This window comes from Anser cygnoides, chromosome 5 (genome assembly GCF_040182565.1).
Source record: "Anser cygnoides isolate HZ-2024a breed goose chromosome 5, Taihu_goose_T2T_genome, whole genome shotgun sequence".
Classification (NCBI taxonomy): Eukaryota; Metazoa; Chordata; class Aves; order Anseriformes; family Anatidae; genus Anser; species Anser cygnoides.
Genome location: NC_089877.1, coordinates 62,719,723 through 62,737,175, shown reverse-complemented (window position 1 = coordinate 62,737,175; position 17,453 = coordinate 62,719,723). Strand labels below are relative to the sequence as shown.

At 51.1% G+C, this 17,453-nt stretch overlaps 1 protein-coding gene across 23 annotated transcripts in view; it reads left to right on the top strand.

The window, feature by feature from the left end:
- FBXO34 (F-box protein 34) overlaps positions 1-15,080 on the top strand; it is a 37,657-nt gene extending 22,577 nt beyond the window's left edge. For 12 of the 23 annotated variants that reach the window (XM_048066217.2, XM_048066208.2, XM_048066218.2 and 9 more), the window contains 2 exons: positions 4,043-4,242; positions 12,321-15,080. In XM_048066217.2, coding sequence (XP_047922174.2) covers positions 4,166-4,242; positions 12,321-14,478 — 2,235 coding nt within the window. In that variant the 5' untranslated portion in view covers positions 4,043-4,165 and the 3' untranslated portion in view covers positions 14,479-15,080. The other 11 variants (XM_048066209.2, XM_048066210.2, XM_048066204.2 and 8 more) reach the window with 6 other exon arrangements.
- Positions 15,081-17,453: the final 2,373 nt, after the last annotated feature.

Genomic DNA, 17,453 nt, shown 5'->3' with positions numbered 1-17,453 from the left:
TGGAGGAGGGCTGGGCTGAATTTGGTGGGGAATAGACCCGAGGGCAGAGGTACTGAGAGCCTGCCGCTTGGGCTGCTCTGGCTTTTAGTAAGGGGAAGCAGCGGCAGCAGCAGGTTTTAGCGCGCAAATAGACGCAGGAGGCTGCGCCTGTTGAGCCCCCGTGGCAGCTTTGTGGCGCTGAGATCAGATAACCTCGGGTCCGTGCGGAGCCGCGGCTTTTGGCCATCGAGCAGGAAGCTGAGCACGAGGCTTCGGGAGGCAGACGCGGCGGTGGCGGCTCCTGCAGCTCTCTGCTGACGGCGAAAGGCCGGTCTGCGGAGTCCGACAGGACGCAGAGAATCTCATCTGGCTGCAGGTGTTAATTAACCTGTCTCGTGACGGTTCTGAGGTGGATGCGGTGCCTTTAGGAAATACCCGGTTTCATTTGAGGGTCGGTTTCCAGCTGCAGGTGGATGGAAACGCAAATGTGAGTTCACTCTGAAGCTCTTAAGGCAGTTTTAGCTAAAACGTGCTTGTTTTCTCTTTGCTTGAAACCGTTCCGTTAGCTAAATAAAATCCAGCTGATGAACTTGGTGTTAAAAAGTCGTTCTGTAAGGCGCTTACACTAGGTCGGTATTACCGTGCCTTTCTCTTTAGCTGTTTTTTAATGTGGTTTTCTCCAAGCCCCCTTGTTCTTTTCAGACTTCTGCTGTGGGGTTGGGTTTCGGTGGTGTGTTTTTTTACCCCTTCCACTTTTTGCTCCGTTTTTAGCTTGCAGTGAACCAGTCTGGGAAACAAACTGGTTGAATAAGCTGCAAGAGTGGTTCTTCCTGCCCCTGCTGGAACAGCAACACTTTGGTTTGAAGTAAAATAAAACACAGCATTGAATCCACCCTGCGAAATCCTAAATCCTTGCTGTATTTGACTAGAAAGCGAAAAGGTTTGGATGCAGGGGCTGCCACGGGCTGTTTGGTAATGGCCAAACATAGCTGTGTGTTACAAGGCCTCAGCACTGGTTCAGTCCCTTCCAGTGACTGTATTTCAGTATTAATTCATCTGAGTTTCCCTCTGAAATACCTGCCTTTGCTTTCTTCTGCATCCTGGCTGGGGTGGAGGGCTCAGCCCTCGGTCCCACACCACTGGAGGGCATCCCAAAGCTGCTCCCTGTCTGGGGGCATCCCAAAGCTGGTCCCTGTCCGCTCAGGCGGGCAGAGGCTGTTCCGCTTCTACCAGCAGCGGGATTTCTGCTCCTCAACCACTGCCTGCTTCCTAGACAGCAAATATTCTGAAAGGATGAGCCCATCCTTTGAGGCCGTTCCGTGAATCGCTGTCCGTCGCCGCGCGAGCGTGATGCTGCCCGCTGCCAAAATCCCAGTCCTTCCCACATCTTAGGCAGAAAGGCATATGTCTGGGGGTGGCTTCAGGAACGGAGAGCAACAAGATTAGGCTCTTATTTTCCTCTTCTGCTCTGCTCCTCTGTGCATCTGCATTTCGATTTTTCAGGCTGCGCCCAACTCTGCAAAACTAAGGAGACGACTGAAGCGCCTCCTGCTAAGGATCAGCCTCGGTTCAGAAACGCTGTGGTAGTTAAAAGGCAGTAAGTATCTCTGCGCTAGCTTGGATGCTGTTGCTTTTTTTTATTTTTTATTTTTTTTAATTTTTATTCACAGGCACAGCTTTTTGCTGCTCACACAGTAGGAATTTGTCAGAAGATGGCTGGCATTAATAGCCCATTTCAGCTCTTGCCTGCAGACCAGCAGCTAGAGGAGGGGGGGGAAAAAGCATGCTTTGTGTGGAGCTGTGCTTGTGCTGCAGTGCCCGGGTGAATCTTCCTGTGTCTGTTTTGTCAGCTTCTGCTTGCCTGTAGTAGGTGCTGGTCCTTCCTTAAACGCGTGACGTCCTGCAGCGTGATGCCTGTGCTCGGACTGAGCTCGTGGCTGCCCAAACCCGAACGAGTTTGGTGGTTTTGCTTCTCAAACTCTGCTGCAAATGAGATCTTTGTTTGCTTTTTTTTTCTTTTTCTCTGGCTTTTTATCGCTTATTTTTCAGTTTTTCATTTTTTTTTTTTTTCATTCTGATCTGCAAACGGATAGGACTGAGACAAAACATCTGATGGTCTTAGCCAGGAATACGTTGGGAGCTTTTAGCTAGTTTGAAAGTGCCTGGCATTCCCGGAGTGGTATGGCTGCATTTATTTGGGTGTGGATGTAATAATGTTTCTGTGATACAGTTCCTGCTGAGTCTGAAATGCTAGTGTCAGTAAAGCCAGAAGGAGAAGCCAGACAAAAGCTTGGATAAAAGTCAGGATTTCGGTGCCTCTTCCTGGTGGTGCATGGGAAAGTAATGATTTTGTGTTTAACTTTGGGTTTTTCATAAAGTTCTGTTAGTAAACATATATTTTACAGCCTACAAAACATCCCAAATGCCTGATTTTTGTGCCTAGGTTTCATTCTTGCAGGTCGGTTCCTGTTTTAGGCTCTGGGCAGCCTAACAAAGGTGGTGTTTAACTGCAAAGCTTTGAGTTTTGATGTCAGCCTGACATCTTGTCCTCCTGAATTCGTGGAGCAGGGGGCGCGCTCTCGTCCTCCAGCTCTGCCAGGGCAACACCTCGGTCTGCTCGGCTCCTTTGCGTTGCGTAGAGCTCAGCAGAGACTCCTTCACAAAGACTGGAATGTGTTTATACAATATTTTATGTATTATTTTAGGCTCCTGCTTGCTCAAACATAGGCAAATGATTAACCTCTCGTTCCCCATCGCTAGAGGAATTGTGAAACTGCGTTAGCAGGCAGAAGGTCGGCTGGATATAAACCAATTCCTGTGCTCCTGCTGGGAAAGTCATCCGTAATCACTTTCTCAGCACGTGTGGCTAACAAGTTGGAGAAGGTTTCCCAGGCCAGGAGTGCTTAGTGGCAGCGCTGAGCTGTAAACCACAAGGGCCAGGCAGTAACCGAGCCGTGCACAGGTAGGTGCTCTCCTGCAGGGCAGATTTTTCTCGGGCAGATGTTGCTAAAAGGGGAGACGTGAGAGGCTCCGTCTCTGTCTCTCTGCCAGGCCGTGTTGTGGAGATGCTGCTGCAGGAGTGGGCAGCAGTAAAAGCACTGGGCAAAGCTGCTGAAAAGGAGAACCACCTGCTGCCCTAAATCCCAAATACTGTGGGGTCAGAGCTCTGCAGTTAGCATCTTCAAGTGGCGTTCCTTTATTTTGGCATCGTTGCGCATGGCCCTCCGGAGGGAAGGAAGCAAGCAATCTTTAGAACAATTTACTGGCGACTCAGGCTTGAACATTTGAGTTTTTCCAGGGCTCTTGTGCTGTGTCACTTGTTCCTTTTGTGTTCCAACGTGTTGCTTGTTGTTCTTTCACCGTCAAAGGACGTTACAGTGCCGGTAATACTGGCGGTGCCAAGGACAAGGCGTAGAAGGCGGCAACCTCGTGCGAACGAGAGATACTGCAGCACAGTGGTGTTCTGGTGAAATCGGCCGTCTTATCTGCGTGTGATGCAAAGACAGGGCAGCCTCCACGAGCTTTGGAGGCTGCATGGCGGCATGTTTTTTTGTCCCCTGTGAAATCCGCCACGCTGTTGTGATGAGGACGCTAACGTAACTCCCGGCAAGCGGCAAATCGTACCGCCGGCAGCAGTTGCCCTTCCAAAGCCTGGTGCTGTGCTAACAAGCAGGAAGATCTTGACGTCTCCTGTTTGCATAGAACTGGGAAGGCAGCATGTCCCGTGGGAGGCGCCCAGGTGGGGCTGCAGTCGCATATAAGGGGAAGGAAGCACTCTGTGTGCAGGCAGGTGGTGTTGGGGGCGTTCAACCCCAGCTGCAATAACGGCGTGATGTTAAGTATAAGATGTTAAGTTCTTTTAGATTTATATATGTGGATGTGTGTGTATTTATATGTCTATAAATGTGTGTGCACATATATATATGTGTAGTATACATATATATATTTATATTTTATATCTCCCCCACACCTCCTTGGGAAAGGGTCCTTGTCCTGGACATCTGCGCCTCAAATCGCCGCTGTCCTCAAACCCAGTCTTCTTATTTCTCTCTCATTTCTTCAGTTCCTAGGTGGGAGAGACACGGTGAGGCTCTGTGCGGGGCAAGGAGCGCCGATGAGGGGGCCTTGCATGTGAACCAGGATGGACTGGCTGTGACGGCGTGCCTTAGCTGGAGAGGTAGTTACGATGAAGAGTTCCTGCAGAGCTGGCCTCCACAGGGAACCGCTGAATTCCTCTTCTTCCACCTTCCATCAAGTCAAACGGTACGAAGAGACCAGCTGGTCCGCCTATAATTAAATATTTAGTACCAATTTGGCCTTCTGCTTACTTTCTTGCTGTCTTGCGTGTCACTTAGTTGGTCTCAGTTCTTACTTTCGGATACTCTTTAAGTGAGATGTTGTAATGGCCTAAGGGCAGAAGTGTTTTTTTGACACTTTTATTTGATAATGACAACTACAGACTAACTACAGCTGGTACTGTGCTTGGTTTGTACTTGATATTTTCTAGCAACAGCTGTAAGTTAATTTGGGAATATGGCTTTGAAGTAAAACTCAATTGGAGGATGGCCTGTCCTGGTAGGCTTTAACACATGCAGTCAGCTTAAAGCAAGTGGAAACACTGGCGATCGTTGCTGTGGTTTGTCTTACTAAGGAGTAAGTAACTGGATTAGTTTAAGCTTAAATTTTGTATCGCTCGCTCTCCTGTGTCTCTTATTCAGAAGAAGTGCACGATTGATTTCAAACACTTGTGCTTATGTGACAATTAAGTGAACGCCTCTCACTGTGTCTCGTTATAGGAACACCGTACAGAACAACTTGTGCTTGCTTATGCAAATGCAAGAACGTGCGAGTTTGTTTGAGTTCAGGCTACTTGGAGGAAAAAAAAAAAAGCATTTTTTTGAAACCAAGACTCTTCAACTTCCTCAATCTGGAGGAAGAGAGCCAAATTTCTCATTTCCAGAATTTGTGTGGTTTTAAAGTAAACTTTAACCTTTGTTCCTTGTGGTTATGTAGACAACATATACTTGCTATGTTAGTCTCACAGTAATTTAGTGCTGGAAAAGACTGCCTGGGTAGCCCAGCTCCTCGCTTTCCCAAGCAGTCTCATAATCCCTTTTGTAAACTTAGAAGTCCAGCCTAAAAACAATTACACCTCTTCTTCTCTCCTCCCATAGATTAGGCTGTTACCGAAGATGACAGATCTAACTGTGCAGTTGGGATCCTTCTTTTGATTCCCAGGCTGAACATTCATGCCAGCTTACAGATTTGTTTGACCTTGCGTTGTCACTTTTTTTTTTTTTTGCATAAGGACCACTTATTTTCAGTGATTTATCTCTTTTGCTGTATTCAGGGAAATGCAGCAGTATTCCCTCACATGTGGTTTTGCAGCACAAAATGACCCCAATGGTTTCAAGGAGCTTACTGAATAGTGACTGCTGCTGTTCTCAGCCTGGGTGAGTCTCCTCTGAGTCACGGCAAAAGCTGTGTGCTGAACTCCAGAGGAGACCTTGTAGGAGGGCTTTGAAGCGATGCCTTGAATGTATCACAGATCTGCCTCGGTGCCGTAGCTGTGTCTATGGTAGCTAATGCATCGCTCTCGGTAACTCCAACACATCTTGGTGTTCTGCAGCTTTCTGCTGCATCGCCGTCTGTACCTCCGGATTCTGCCTCGCTGCTATTTCTGGGAGCTCTGTGCCTCCTCGGTGTTGGTAATGCCTTTCATTTCTGCCAGAGCACCTGTAGTGTTCTTGCTGAGGTCACTTGTAACAAACCCAAATCGTTCCCCAGGCTGATTCCTGAGGCATGGCTTTGGTTTCCAGGCTGGTATTTTATTATTCAGCGTCACCTGGGACTGTCTGCTGTTAAACCAGCTTCTTTGTCTGTTTTACCTTTTCTTGTCAATCTGTTTTAACCAGTAAATCTCCTCGTGCCCCCGCAAGTCTGTATCAGTAAACCACAGTACGTGGCATTTTTAAAGATAGATCTTTTTTGGAGAACCTTCAGGTTAGTCTTGCACATTGAACTCTTCCTCCCCCCCCCCCCTGTTTATCTGTGGCTTTGTAATCCTCTTTTCTTGCAGAGCACCTTTTTGTATCGAAGTCAGCCTAGCAGGCCTGGAGGTGCTGAGATCTCTCTCCCTTCTCTTTCTCCCCTGCAGCACCACCTGCGATGTGCCGCATGTTTTATTAACGCTGAACGTTGCCTTTCAAGAGGTTTATAAATCTTCTTGCCCTGCAGTTTATGGATCTGTTTTGGAATCTCAAATTGAAAGGAGCCATTCCTTGCAATCTATGTGATGCTTTTTAATCTTCCCACCCTGCCACCTCCCAGTGTTCTTGTTCAAATTAACCCCGTGCCTTGTGGCCTGGTGATCATTGTTAGCACCCCCTTGAAAAAAAAAGCAAACTCAAATTTAGTGCTTTGTGCTGTACCTGGAGTACTCTTAATCTCTGCCCTGGCCTTGCTTGCAGCCCTACTTCTCTCCCTAGCCTCTCTCACAAACTGGAGAACCTTTTACTATTTCTTTTTCTGTATGTGTGCAGGGACTAACCCTGCACCAGTTCTTAAGCTTATTCCTAGACTTTTTAGATTTCTTAAGTTTTAACTTTCCAGGTGATACTGACCTGATGATTTGTGGTTGTTTCTTGTATCCTTCTGGGAGAAGGAATGTATTCAAGTGGAGTTTCTTCAGTTCTTACTTGGGATGTGTTCTTTATAATGAAAACACCTTTTGGCTCCTGGAGAATGCCTCCTGGGCTGCTCTGTCTGCAGTGAAATCCTCTATACCGCGGTGCGGCCCCCTTCTTCAACCAGTTCCTTTAGGTCTTGAGTTTCAAAAGAACAAACCGGTGACTTGCCTTCAGATCTACTTTTGCTTATTTTGTCTTCTGAGCTCTGAGTTTCTCACTGATGGCGCAGTCCAAGGTTAGTTCCTACAACCTTTCACGCGTTCTCGTTATGTGTGCACAGAAGTGAAGACTCAGTAGCATCCCTTTGTGTTTGTTTGAAGAAATTTGTTGTGCCATCATATCCAGAAAGATCTTGGTCCTGCAGCAGCAGTAAATAAGAGAACAAGTCTTACATCAAGAAAGATAACGTTTCCAGGAGGAAACATGATTATTTCTGGAGAGTTGGGGAATGTCTGTCTGTGCTGCTCTGATCTGCCTTCAGCAGAAGCCCGATAAAACCAGCACTTCTTTCCTTACTGTCCTTTTTCCAAATGACTCCACGTGTGTGGTTCTTTCTTGTCCTTGTCTGTTGCACCGCAGGCATGCTTTCTATCCCATCATCTTTGAGCTAAATGTTTTCGGCCCAGCTTTGAGTGACTTTGAACACCAGATCTTTCAGTTGACTTTGTTTCCCTCTGCTTGGTCGTCCCTGTGTCATCTGTAGCGTGGTTGGGCAGTAGGGGACGCGGACTTGAGCTTCTTGAGGCTCAACAGAGAATCGGTCCTACATCGCTCACGTGATGGTAAGTGCTTTTAGCCGAAGACTGGCGAAGAAATGCCACTTTTTCTTGTCTATAATGTAGAAAGCAGTGGAGTACACCGTGGTTTATGTGAATGTGCTTACTGTGAAGCGTGTTCAAACCTTATCAATGGGTGGGAGCCCTCAAACTTGAGTTGCCTGCGCATCAGGCCGGGCCGTGCAATCTGTCACCCGAAACTTCTTGCTGAAGATGACATTTTTTTGCATGACTCTTATCTCGTGCACGTAGCTATATTTGAGTGTCGTCACCCCACAAGTTATTTGAACGCCTGAAGTGGTTGAACATGCTTTGGGGGACCCAAGGTTAAGAATTGGGCATTTACTTGGCATTTAGCTCCTCTGTTGTCTAGGGCCAACCTTGACCCGTGTGTGCATGCCTTGCTCCTGCTCCTCCTTGCTTCAGCACTCACATGCCTTCTGTCTATCTGCAAAGCCTGCAGCAATCCTTGCTTCCTCTGGCTGACGCAGGATGCAGTTAGACAGGCACGAGGGGATGCTGAGCAGTTGCTTTAGCATGAAGTTAGTGCCGCAAAGGAGTGGGCTTTCTAGAAATGAAATGCTTCCACAGCTGCTGAGGTTGAACCAGCCCCGCTCTGGAGCGTTGAGCTTCCCAACCCGCCTTTCCCCGAGCTTGGACGTTCGCCACGCGCCAGAACAAGCTCCAGTGAGTAGCGGAGCATCGTCCATCCTGGCTGCTACGCTGGGACTTTCCCGCCCCGGCAGAATCCGTGGAATGCCTTTGAAGCAGCTCTCCGTCTGCTCTGCCTGCCCCAGCAGCGCGAAGGGGATGGAAACGGTACTGGAGAGTGAGCCCAGAGGACCCACGGAGCCCTTCCAGAAACAACAAGTGGTTGACCATGGTTGAACTTGCACGCGGTGCTCAGTCCTCCCTAATTGTCGGTTCTGTGCTGAGGAGCTCAGCTTTATGTCAGAAAAATGGGATGCCAGGGAGGAGACGTGCCCTGCCAGAGGTTATGCTTGGGTTTTCATTGTTGTTGGCTTTTTCTTTCTCTTATTTTTTTGGCCGATGCCTCGTGTTAGTATGTCCTGAGGGTTTTTTCAGAGTTGTAGTTGGCACGGCGCGCGCAGTTAGCAATACTAGGAACTCTTGCCTACTGCAGTTAGTGTTTACAGAAAGAAATTCACAGGAAACTTTGGGGTTTTGATGGAAATTTTCGCCTTAATAAAACCTTCCGGTGCTTTGCCCAGAAAACTCAGTGTGAACGTGCTGTTGGAGTGTATCATACTGTGGGTTTTGTTGTTCTTCTTCTTGCTGGCCAGAGGAAACCTTCTGGCTTCATGGGGCACTGTGGGAGCCCAGCCCGAGGAGCAGGATGGGACATGTAGGCTCTCTGTGATCCCAGGAAGCTGGCAAAATGGAGCCTTTTCTACCAGTTTTTCCTCCATCATTGGAGCTTCTACTAAAGGTGGTATTTTATTTTTAGGCTGCTGTGAAATTACAAGATATAGAAAGGCAAAAGGATGCAGAAAGATTCTGGTCAACTTGGCGCAGCAGCTTATGGATCTTCCCTTTGGTAGGGAGAGGAGAGGTGTGTGTGCATGTGTAAAGGTGTATATATATAATATATATATATATATATTTTTTATATATATATATATTTATGGATCAGTCCAGTGTGGGAACCAGCAAGCTGTAGTGAAAATGAGCTGGAGTTACAAGTTGTAAAAACAGCGGTGTCATTCCAGAGCTGTAAGTATCCTGTTTTTCTGCGTGCCTAAGGCGCTGCTGATTAGAAATTAAAACAAAAAAGCCGTGTCCCTTTTATTCCGCTGGCTTAAGGATGGGATAACAGCGCAGAAGGCAGCACTGCCAGTTGTTTCAGCGCTGATCATTCCTGGCAGAATTATCTCTTATCAGCGATTCAAAACGGCACGTTTGGGACTGAAAAAACCTTTTATGCTTGCTCCGTGAAGTTCTGAAGCGTCGTTGTCTCTAAAGATAAAATTAGCAAGCTTGATAACTTAAAGGGTGGAGGAAAGCAAACAGAATCGTGCTGAAGTATCAGAGGGAATTGTCAGCGGCTTCACCTTTTAACAACTATTTTTGGTGTTTTAAAATATTTAAAAACTTCACCTGCAGCTGCCACAATTATCTGCTTGCCAGCACTGAAGTGTTGCAGAAACAAGGTAGGCTGGGAGGGGGGGGACTGAGCTCTGCTTCACGTTCAAAGCAATTTCTGCTGGGGATCCTTGCTCTAATTCTTGGAGCTAGAAAGGAAACGTGCTGCTGACACGCGGGGACGAAGTTCTGCTTGTTTAGAAGCTCCAACTTTTTAATGTTTGCAGCAAGGAGTGTGAGTGTTGGAGGGGGTGAGGGTTCTTTTTTTTTTTTTCCGAGCAACGCTTTCCGGTAAGGTTTGTATACCAAAATCTCTTTTCAGGCAGCAGGGAAGAGAATTCCCATTGTAAAACTTGGAGGCAAGCGGCAGTGCCACTCAGCTGGTCAGGTGGAGGCAGCAGCCCTCCTCCTGCAGCTGTCTGAAGCTGTTAAATGTAGGTTTTCTTTAAATCTGGAGCCATTAAAATGCTGCAACGAACGCGGAATTCAAATGAGGCAATTACCCTGGCAATAAAATTTCTGACTAAGGCAGAATTTTGTTATGTAAATCGTAACTTCTAAACCTTAAATGGTGTTGTTGGCCTAGCCAGAGACTAACTGAAACGCAGGAGGAAATAGAACCTGAAACGAGCGATCCGTAGTAGGTGAGGCATAGCTCTACCCTTTGTCTTTCTCCATAGACCAGAAATAGCTTTGAGCAGCTGAACCAACTTTGCAGGCTAAACATGTCCTCTGAGCATGTTGGGGTAACCAGTTTAGTCCTGTTCCCGTTCATGTAACACCTTGATCTCACCTTCATCTGCAGCTCCTCTTAATGAAGGGTGCTGAGCTGATTTGTAATGCCAGATTCCTGAGAATGGCTCCAAGTAAAGCCTTTTTAACCCAGATTTGGGCTCATCTTTCAAACGCCCTGGCACGAGAACTCAGGAATGAAATCCGATCTTCCCTTCCTAGCTCCTGGGGTCTCGACGCGGAGGGCTGCGCGTTTAACCGTGCTCACCTCCTTTTCCCAGGGAGCTGCGGTGAGCTGCCACCGGAGCTTTTTTCCGTCTGGGAGTTTTTCCACCTGGGAAGCACCTCTCTGAGGACGGCGAAGGGAGGGCTGCAGGCCCGGCTCTGCAGCAGCTGCTTGCAGGGATTCAGCTGCCGCTCTCGGGGCTGGGCTCTGACCCAGGCACATCGGTGGCCTGACCCCGATCAGCCCTGAAGTGCAGCAGAGATGACGCAGACCCTACGGAAAACCAGGCTCCAGCAAACTCATGGCGGCCTCGAGTTCCCATTCTCTCTTACCCATCCGGTTCAGCACCCTGAAGCTCCAGTTCTAGGGCGTCATTTCAGTTTTTAGCATCCAACTGAGAAGGAAAATAGCTCCGTTGCGTTTTGCAGAGGAGCCTAAATTGGGAAGTGCCCCAAATCCATCAGGAGGCACGGGCAGGGAACGAAGGCAGGGACCGGGTAGGTGCACCCACGGTGACGGGAGCTCTTTTGTCCCTGTAGCTGAAGTGAAGGTGGCTTTGGTGCTCTCTGCTTGCAGGGAAGAGGTGATCTGCCTGTAAAATCAGGAGGGAGACCAACCAGCACTTACCGAGTGCCTGCACTGGCTGATACACGGGGCAGCTCTGCGTGGAAGCCTTTAATTAAGTTGGTTTTAGATGAGAAACGACCAAAAAAACCACGTTTTGGTGGTGGCTGCGAGGGGAAATGTGTTCAGAGCCTGGCTATGTCCGTACCAGCTCCCGGTGAACGCGGCGTTGAACTCGATGTCGTTAACCTACCTGTCACGGATCAGCCCCGTTTCCAAAAGGGCTCCTTTTAATGTAACAGTTCCCAGATTGCTATGGAAACCTAACCTATAGTTAGTTCTGTAATACGCTTACACGGTGGCTCTGGGGGAAGAGCCTGAAGCCTCCTGACGATTGGATTCTACGCGGCGGTGCCCTGGGCTTCTGCGGTTTTTTTGAGCTTTGCGTTGGAGATGAACGCGGAGGTGTGGCAGAAGGGAGGAACGGAGAGCCGGGGACTGTCACACGAGTGGTACTGCCCTAATGCCAGCAGCCTCCGGGCGTCTCCTGCACAGCTCGTAGGTTCCTGACCGTAAAGGTGCTCGCTTGAAAGGGGTTCTCTCCAGCCGTGCCTGAGGCTCCTGTCACTTTTCTGGAGCAGGCGTCTTACGAGTAGCGCAGGAACCCTGATGGGAGAGCACACCGCGTCTGCCCTTCCCGATGGACTAAAGGAACTGGTATTAGGTGGTGGTAGGAATGTGCATATCTGCCAGGCTCTGTTGGTCAATATAATTGCGCTTGCTAATTTCCCTTTCCAGCTTTAACTGCGCTTTATCTTCTGAGAAGCCTGTGCAGTGGCAGCTAAGGTCAGGACAAGCCCTTCGACCCGCAGGTGCCTTATAACTGGACCCAGAGATGAATGGACAGGAGGATTGCTCTAACTCTGTACTGAACCCCTAGCTATGTTTGCGCACCCGCCATAAGTTAAGCATTAGGATTTCTCCTTGGAGCTCCCCAGAAACAAATTTCTCAAGTGGGAAGATCTCTGCTACCCTTAAGATTGTAATCCCGTTGCGAGACGTGAGTAGAAGTTCTCCGAGGGTGAACATGGCAGCCCGGCCGCTGCCGTTCCTTTTTCATGTGGTTTCTTTTGAGGTGTGGGCTGCTTGATGTAGAGCAGGAGACATGCTGGTGCCTACTCCGGGCCTTCTTCTCTAATTCCAGGCAGGCGTATTTTGCAACTATAATTTCTTCCCTTTCTGTTTTTCTAGGGTTTCTGGTATGCACTTAAAGCCATATCTCAAGTTACAGAAGAAAGAGCGATCTCCAGAAATAAGCCAGGATTCCCTGAGAGGCCCACCTGCGAGCCATCAGAGAGCAGCACAAGAAGAAAAACACAGCAACAACTGCACCAAACGGAGCGTTTTCCCCAAACCCTCCCTCGTGGCTCCATCTCGAAAGCTTCTGGGAATTTTTTATCCAAATAATATGTGCAATATGAGTGGGAAATGCCCAGCGGATGGTCCGAGTGCCAGGGAGAAGAAGAACGCCCTGTCTGCGACCATCCACCAGGGGGAAGAAGGGGAAGGGCCTCTGGATGTCTGGGCTGTGGTGAAGCCTGGCAACACGAAGGAGAAGATCGCCTTCTTCGCAGCCCAGCAGTGCAGCGGCAACAACCGCCTGGGCTCCATGAAAATCAAGAGCACGTGGGATATCGACGGGAGGACGGCCAAGCGAAGGAAAAAATCGGTGGATCTTAAAAAAGCCAAGATCCAGCTGGAACGCGTGAGGGAGGCGAACGCCCGGTGCGCTCAGCCGGAGCCGTTCGCCTGTGGCATCGAGCACTGCTCCGTGCACTACGCCAACGACAACGGCGAGGGCGTCTTCCCGGGCCGCTCGCTGTCCGTGATAGAGATGGTCGCCTTCCTGGAGCAACGCGCGAGCGCTCTGCTGGTGGACTGCGCGAAAACTTGCGCCCCGGCTCCCGCCGCGAGGCCGAGCGCTCAGCCCAAGGGAGCGCTCCCCAGCTCGGACCCTTTCCCCGCCGCCGGGGCGTGCGAGGTACACGAGAGGGGAACTTGTGGCGAGCAGCAGGGCGAGCCGGTGCGCGTGCTGGACATGGTGGCCAGGCTGGAGTCGGAGTGCCTGCGGCGCCAGAGCGAGCGGGAGGCCGGCGGCCTGTCCCGCAACAACAGCTTCCGCAGGAACGTGGGGCGGGTGCTCCTGGCCAGCGGCACGCAGCCCGGCGGCGAGGCGGGCAGAGCCTCCTCCTCGGCTGCCCTGGGCCAGGGCGAGGGGCTGGGGGGCGCGGGGGCGGCCGAGGCTGGGTGCGGAGGTCGGTGCGAGGCCGCGGAGCCGTGGGATGGCGCCGCCTGCGCTCGGCAGCCGTTCCCTGCCGCGCTGGAGGCTCGCGTGGGGAGCGCGGGCTCGGGACTCGCTCAGGCGGTGTTGGCGATGACGGCGGGCAGGAGCGACGCCGACAGGCGGGGGGAGCCTCCCCGGCCTCTGCCGGCCGCCGCCAGGGCGCCTGCGGATGCCTTGCAGAGCAAGAGCGCGAGTGCCGAATGTACGTCGAAGGAGGCTGTGATTCTTCCAAAGCAGAGCCCGCATCCCGCCAGGAAGGAGTCCCTGTGCATCAGCATATCGGTCACCAAGACCGAGAAGGGGTGCAGGAAGGAGAAGCTCTCTCGCCCAGGCTCCGGTGAAGATCCGCTCCCGGGGAGGTTGTTTTTCCTCCAGGCCGCCCAGCCTGCCGCTCACGAGCAACAGCCGCTGCGGGAAGGCACCCAAGAAAAGCCAGTAGCAGCCCAAAACGAGGGCGAGGATGCTTCAGGGTCTGACAGATCGTGCGTCAGGAACGGCGCCTCTCCAGAGCCGCCTGCCCTCTCTGGTCCCCCCCCAGAAGGTGCTTTGCAAGCACTCGACGCCTCCTGCCTGAAGAGGCAGGTCTCGCATGACTTTTTGGAGACCAGGTTTAAGATCCAGCAGCTTCTGGAGCCCCAGCAGTACATGGCCTTCCTGCCGCACCACATCATAGTGAAGATCTTTGGGTTGCTCCCCACCCGGAGCCTGGTCGCCCTCAAATGTACTTGCTACTACTTCAAATTCATCATCGAGTACTACAACATTCGGCCGGCGGACTCGCGCTGGGTCCGCGACCCCCGCTACAGAGAAGACCCTTGCAAGCAGTGCAAGAAGAAATACGTCAAAGGGGACGTGTCCTTGTGCCGCTGGCACCCCAAACCATACTGTCAAGCTTTACCTTACGGGCCCGGGTACTGGATGTGCTGCCACAGGTCTCAGAAGGGCATCCCGGGCTGTAAGCTGGGTCTTCACGACAATCATTGGGTTCCTGCCTGCCACAGCTTTAACCGGGCTCTCCACAAGAAGACCAGAGGCGCCGGAGCCGAAGGGGAAGAGGAATATTAGTGCACATACACTTTCCTGTGAGATTGTTTGGGGTAGGAGGAGATTCTCATGCCTTGTGCTGTTTACAGTGTATATAATTGTCGTGTTTTTCACAGGGCTATGAAACTGCACATCCTTAAACACAAGAGCCTTTACCTTTTAGATGAAAGATAGCTTTTAGTCCATCTATGTAAATAACACTATAAAAACTAATTGTACATACAGAGTCTACAGCTGGCTGAACAACGTACTCACTACAATGCAGCTACGATAGTGTTGCGGCTATAGTTGTGTGTGTTTTTAAGTGTCTCGTTTCGAAATCTGTATATCCTGTATAATATATGAATGTTTCTGAGAGGAAACTCTAAATAGGTAAAGGCCACCTTGTTTAAAGAACCTTCAAACAATTTAACTGGACAACCTGAAAAATTAGCCTAGAGCAGATCCATTATAGTAGCCTTGGCAGTGAATAAAAAGAGAGGAATATTATTGTATAGTCAGAATATAAAAAGTTCTTGATACCTTACCATGTTGTCTGTTTTTTTTTTTTTGGTTTTCTTTTTTTTTTTGATTTTTTTTTTTTTACTTAAATAAAACGTGCATTCTAGATCTGCCTTACCTGACTTTGTCTTGTGAAACTTCTACCCCCAAAATAAAAATCCTGTAAAACACGAGGCAGACGCCTGGTGCTGTGATGTAGTTCAGGCCTGCAGTGTGCTTCCCGGAGAAAAATAACCCTCTGTAAAACCAGCCACCTACATTACCTGAAGAACTCCTTGCTCTAACGTTCAGCTTCCACGTTTTTCCTCTCTCTGCTGTTAGCTTCTCCCTTTGGAGTCCCATTTCTCCGCCCTGGCATGCACCTGCCTGAAGTGGCGGCATCCTCAGCGTGAGGATGGAGCCTGGGGCCGGGGGGCCGAAGGTGAATTACTGGGGCTTGCTGGAAGTTTGCTGCCCTCCGACTTTTTCCTTTGCGCAAGGAATCCTCGCAGCGTTTGGCCCAGCTCGGCTGCAGCCTCTGGCTTCTTGCTTCTGGCGCCGCAGTCAGCGCTTTCAGCAGACCGGGGAAGCTTTGGGGCAGAAGCGCCGGTGAGTGGTAATGCCGTGAGCTCCTGATGGGAGCTGAGCGCGCTGTCTCGGCGTATTTCCACGAACACCTTCCTCCCGCAGCACCGTGTGCCAGCAGCAGCCGCCTCGTGCCCAGCTCACTGCGGTTTTGCAGAGGTGAGCGAAGAGGCGCGTGCCTTTGCGGCGAGTCCCTCCTCTGCCTGCACGCGGGGCCGTGGCCGTTTCTCTGCCCTGTCTGAGCAAGGACGGGCTCCTGGAAGCGCTCACCACGACTGCAGCAACTCCTGCCGCAGCCCGGTGTTCCCTGACCTCGTGTGCGAGACCACAAGGTGCGACGGGTGAGGAGCGCTGGTGCTGGAGGCTGGGAGAAGTGCCCGTGTCCCCGCTTCACCTGTGCTTGCAGAGTGAATCAGCTTGTTTCAAGGGACCAGAGTTTTGTTTTTCAAGGAGTGTGCTTTTATTCTTGCCATTAGCAGTGCGTGGGGAAGAAAACTGAGCCCTTGCTGCCTGCAATGTGGTTTGGGTGAGCGCAGCGCGTTCAGGGCAGGTTACGAGGGATGCTGCTTCGCCTCCCCTCCCTGCTGTACCCACCGCCTGGCTCCCCTCCCCGGCGCCGCTCTCTGCAATGCAGCAGACGTTCTGACAACCGGCAGGAATGAAATCAGAAAGCTGGAAGGAGGGCGCGGCTGCCTCGCAAGCAGCCGGGAGAGGAAAAGCAGGATCCCCTGCTCGCTTGGGCCTTCGCTCCCTAACGGGGCGCAGGCTGCACCGGGACGAGCAGCAAAGCAACCTCCTGGAGGGAGCCGGATTGCCCAAAGCAGCAGGACCAAAGCCCTTCAGCTTCGTTTCGATTAAGGAAGGGGGAGGAGAGGCAGCTTTCCTGCCCCCCACCCGAGACTCTGGAAAACTTGCGATAACCCGCACGGCGCTGACAGCCGCAAGGAAAGTCCCCGCGAGGCTGAAATAGAAGCAGCAGAGGAAAATATTTTGTAACTAGATAAGGGGCGAGTGAGGTCATTTTTTTTGGAACGGGGGTGTGAGATTCTGGTCACCTTCGCTGACCAAGGCTGCCAGAGGGGAAAACGGAGCATGAAATAGTGGCACTGGGAGCTTTTTGTCCCTCGCGGTTCAAGGCGGAGGACAATTTGCTGTCCTCCCCGCCCTGCCCCCAGGCTGGTTGAGTAACGTGGGCTGTTTTATACATCATTGGGTATGTTATTTGCTGAACGATCCCTGCTGCACAGCATTATGAGTAAAAAATTGCTCCGCAGAACAAACTTTAGCATCTAGCAGTGGTCTGTACTGAAGGTGCCTTTGCTTTTTAAAGAAGTTCTTAAAAGCAGCAACATCAGGGGTAGGTTTCTGGTTCTTCAGAGGCCGTTCAGGGAGCAGCTGATGTGAGATGAGCACCTCCTCCCCCCCAGAAGAGGTGATATTAAAAAATGTTCAGCGTTGGCTTTAGAGGACTCAGTAGATGTCGACTTCCCTGCCCGCAGCGCTTGGAGCCGGGGCTGGCTTTGGCTTTCCAGCTCTGCCTGTGAAGAAACATCCGTAACGCCTCCGTCGTTCCCAAGTGGTCGTCAAACTCCGGGGGACTCCGAGCACCAGCAAACTGCCCCCGGCTGAGGGCTGCGGCTGAGCTCTCGCTCATCCTGCCTCTTTCTGCACCTTTTCCCCTTTCCTTGCCGCGTCTCTGCTCCCCGGAGCAGGGCTCTTCGGTGCCCACCAGCTCCCCGTCACCGCTCAGCTGAGCGATTTGTGGGCTCACAGGTATCCGTCCTCCCCGGAGGGTTGCTGGCCCCAAAACGGAGCAGGGCAGCTGCTTCGCCTCCCTCCTTCACCGTCAGGACAGGCGCCTGCCTTCGCACGCACACTCCCGGCCTTTCACAATGACCCCGTAGCCAGGAGCGCGCTCCCTTGTGTGCACC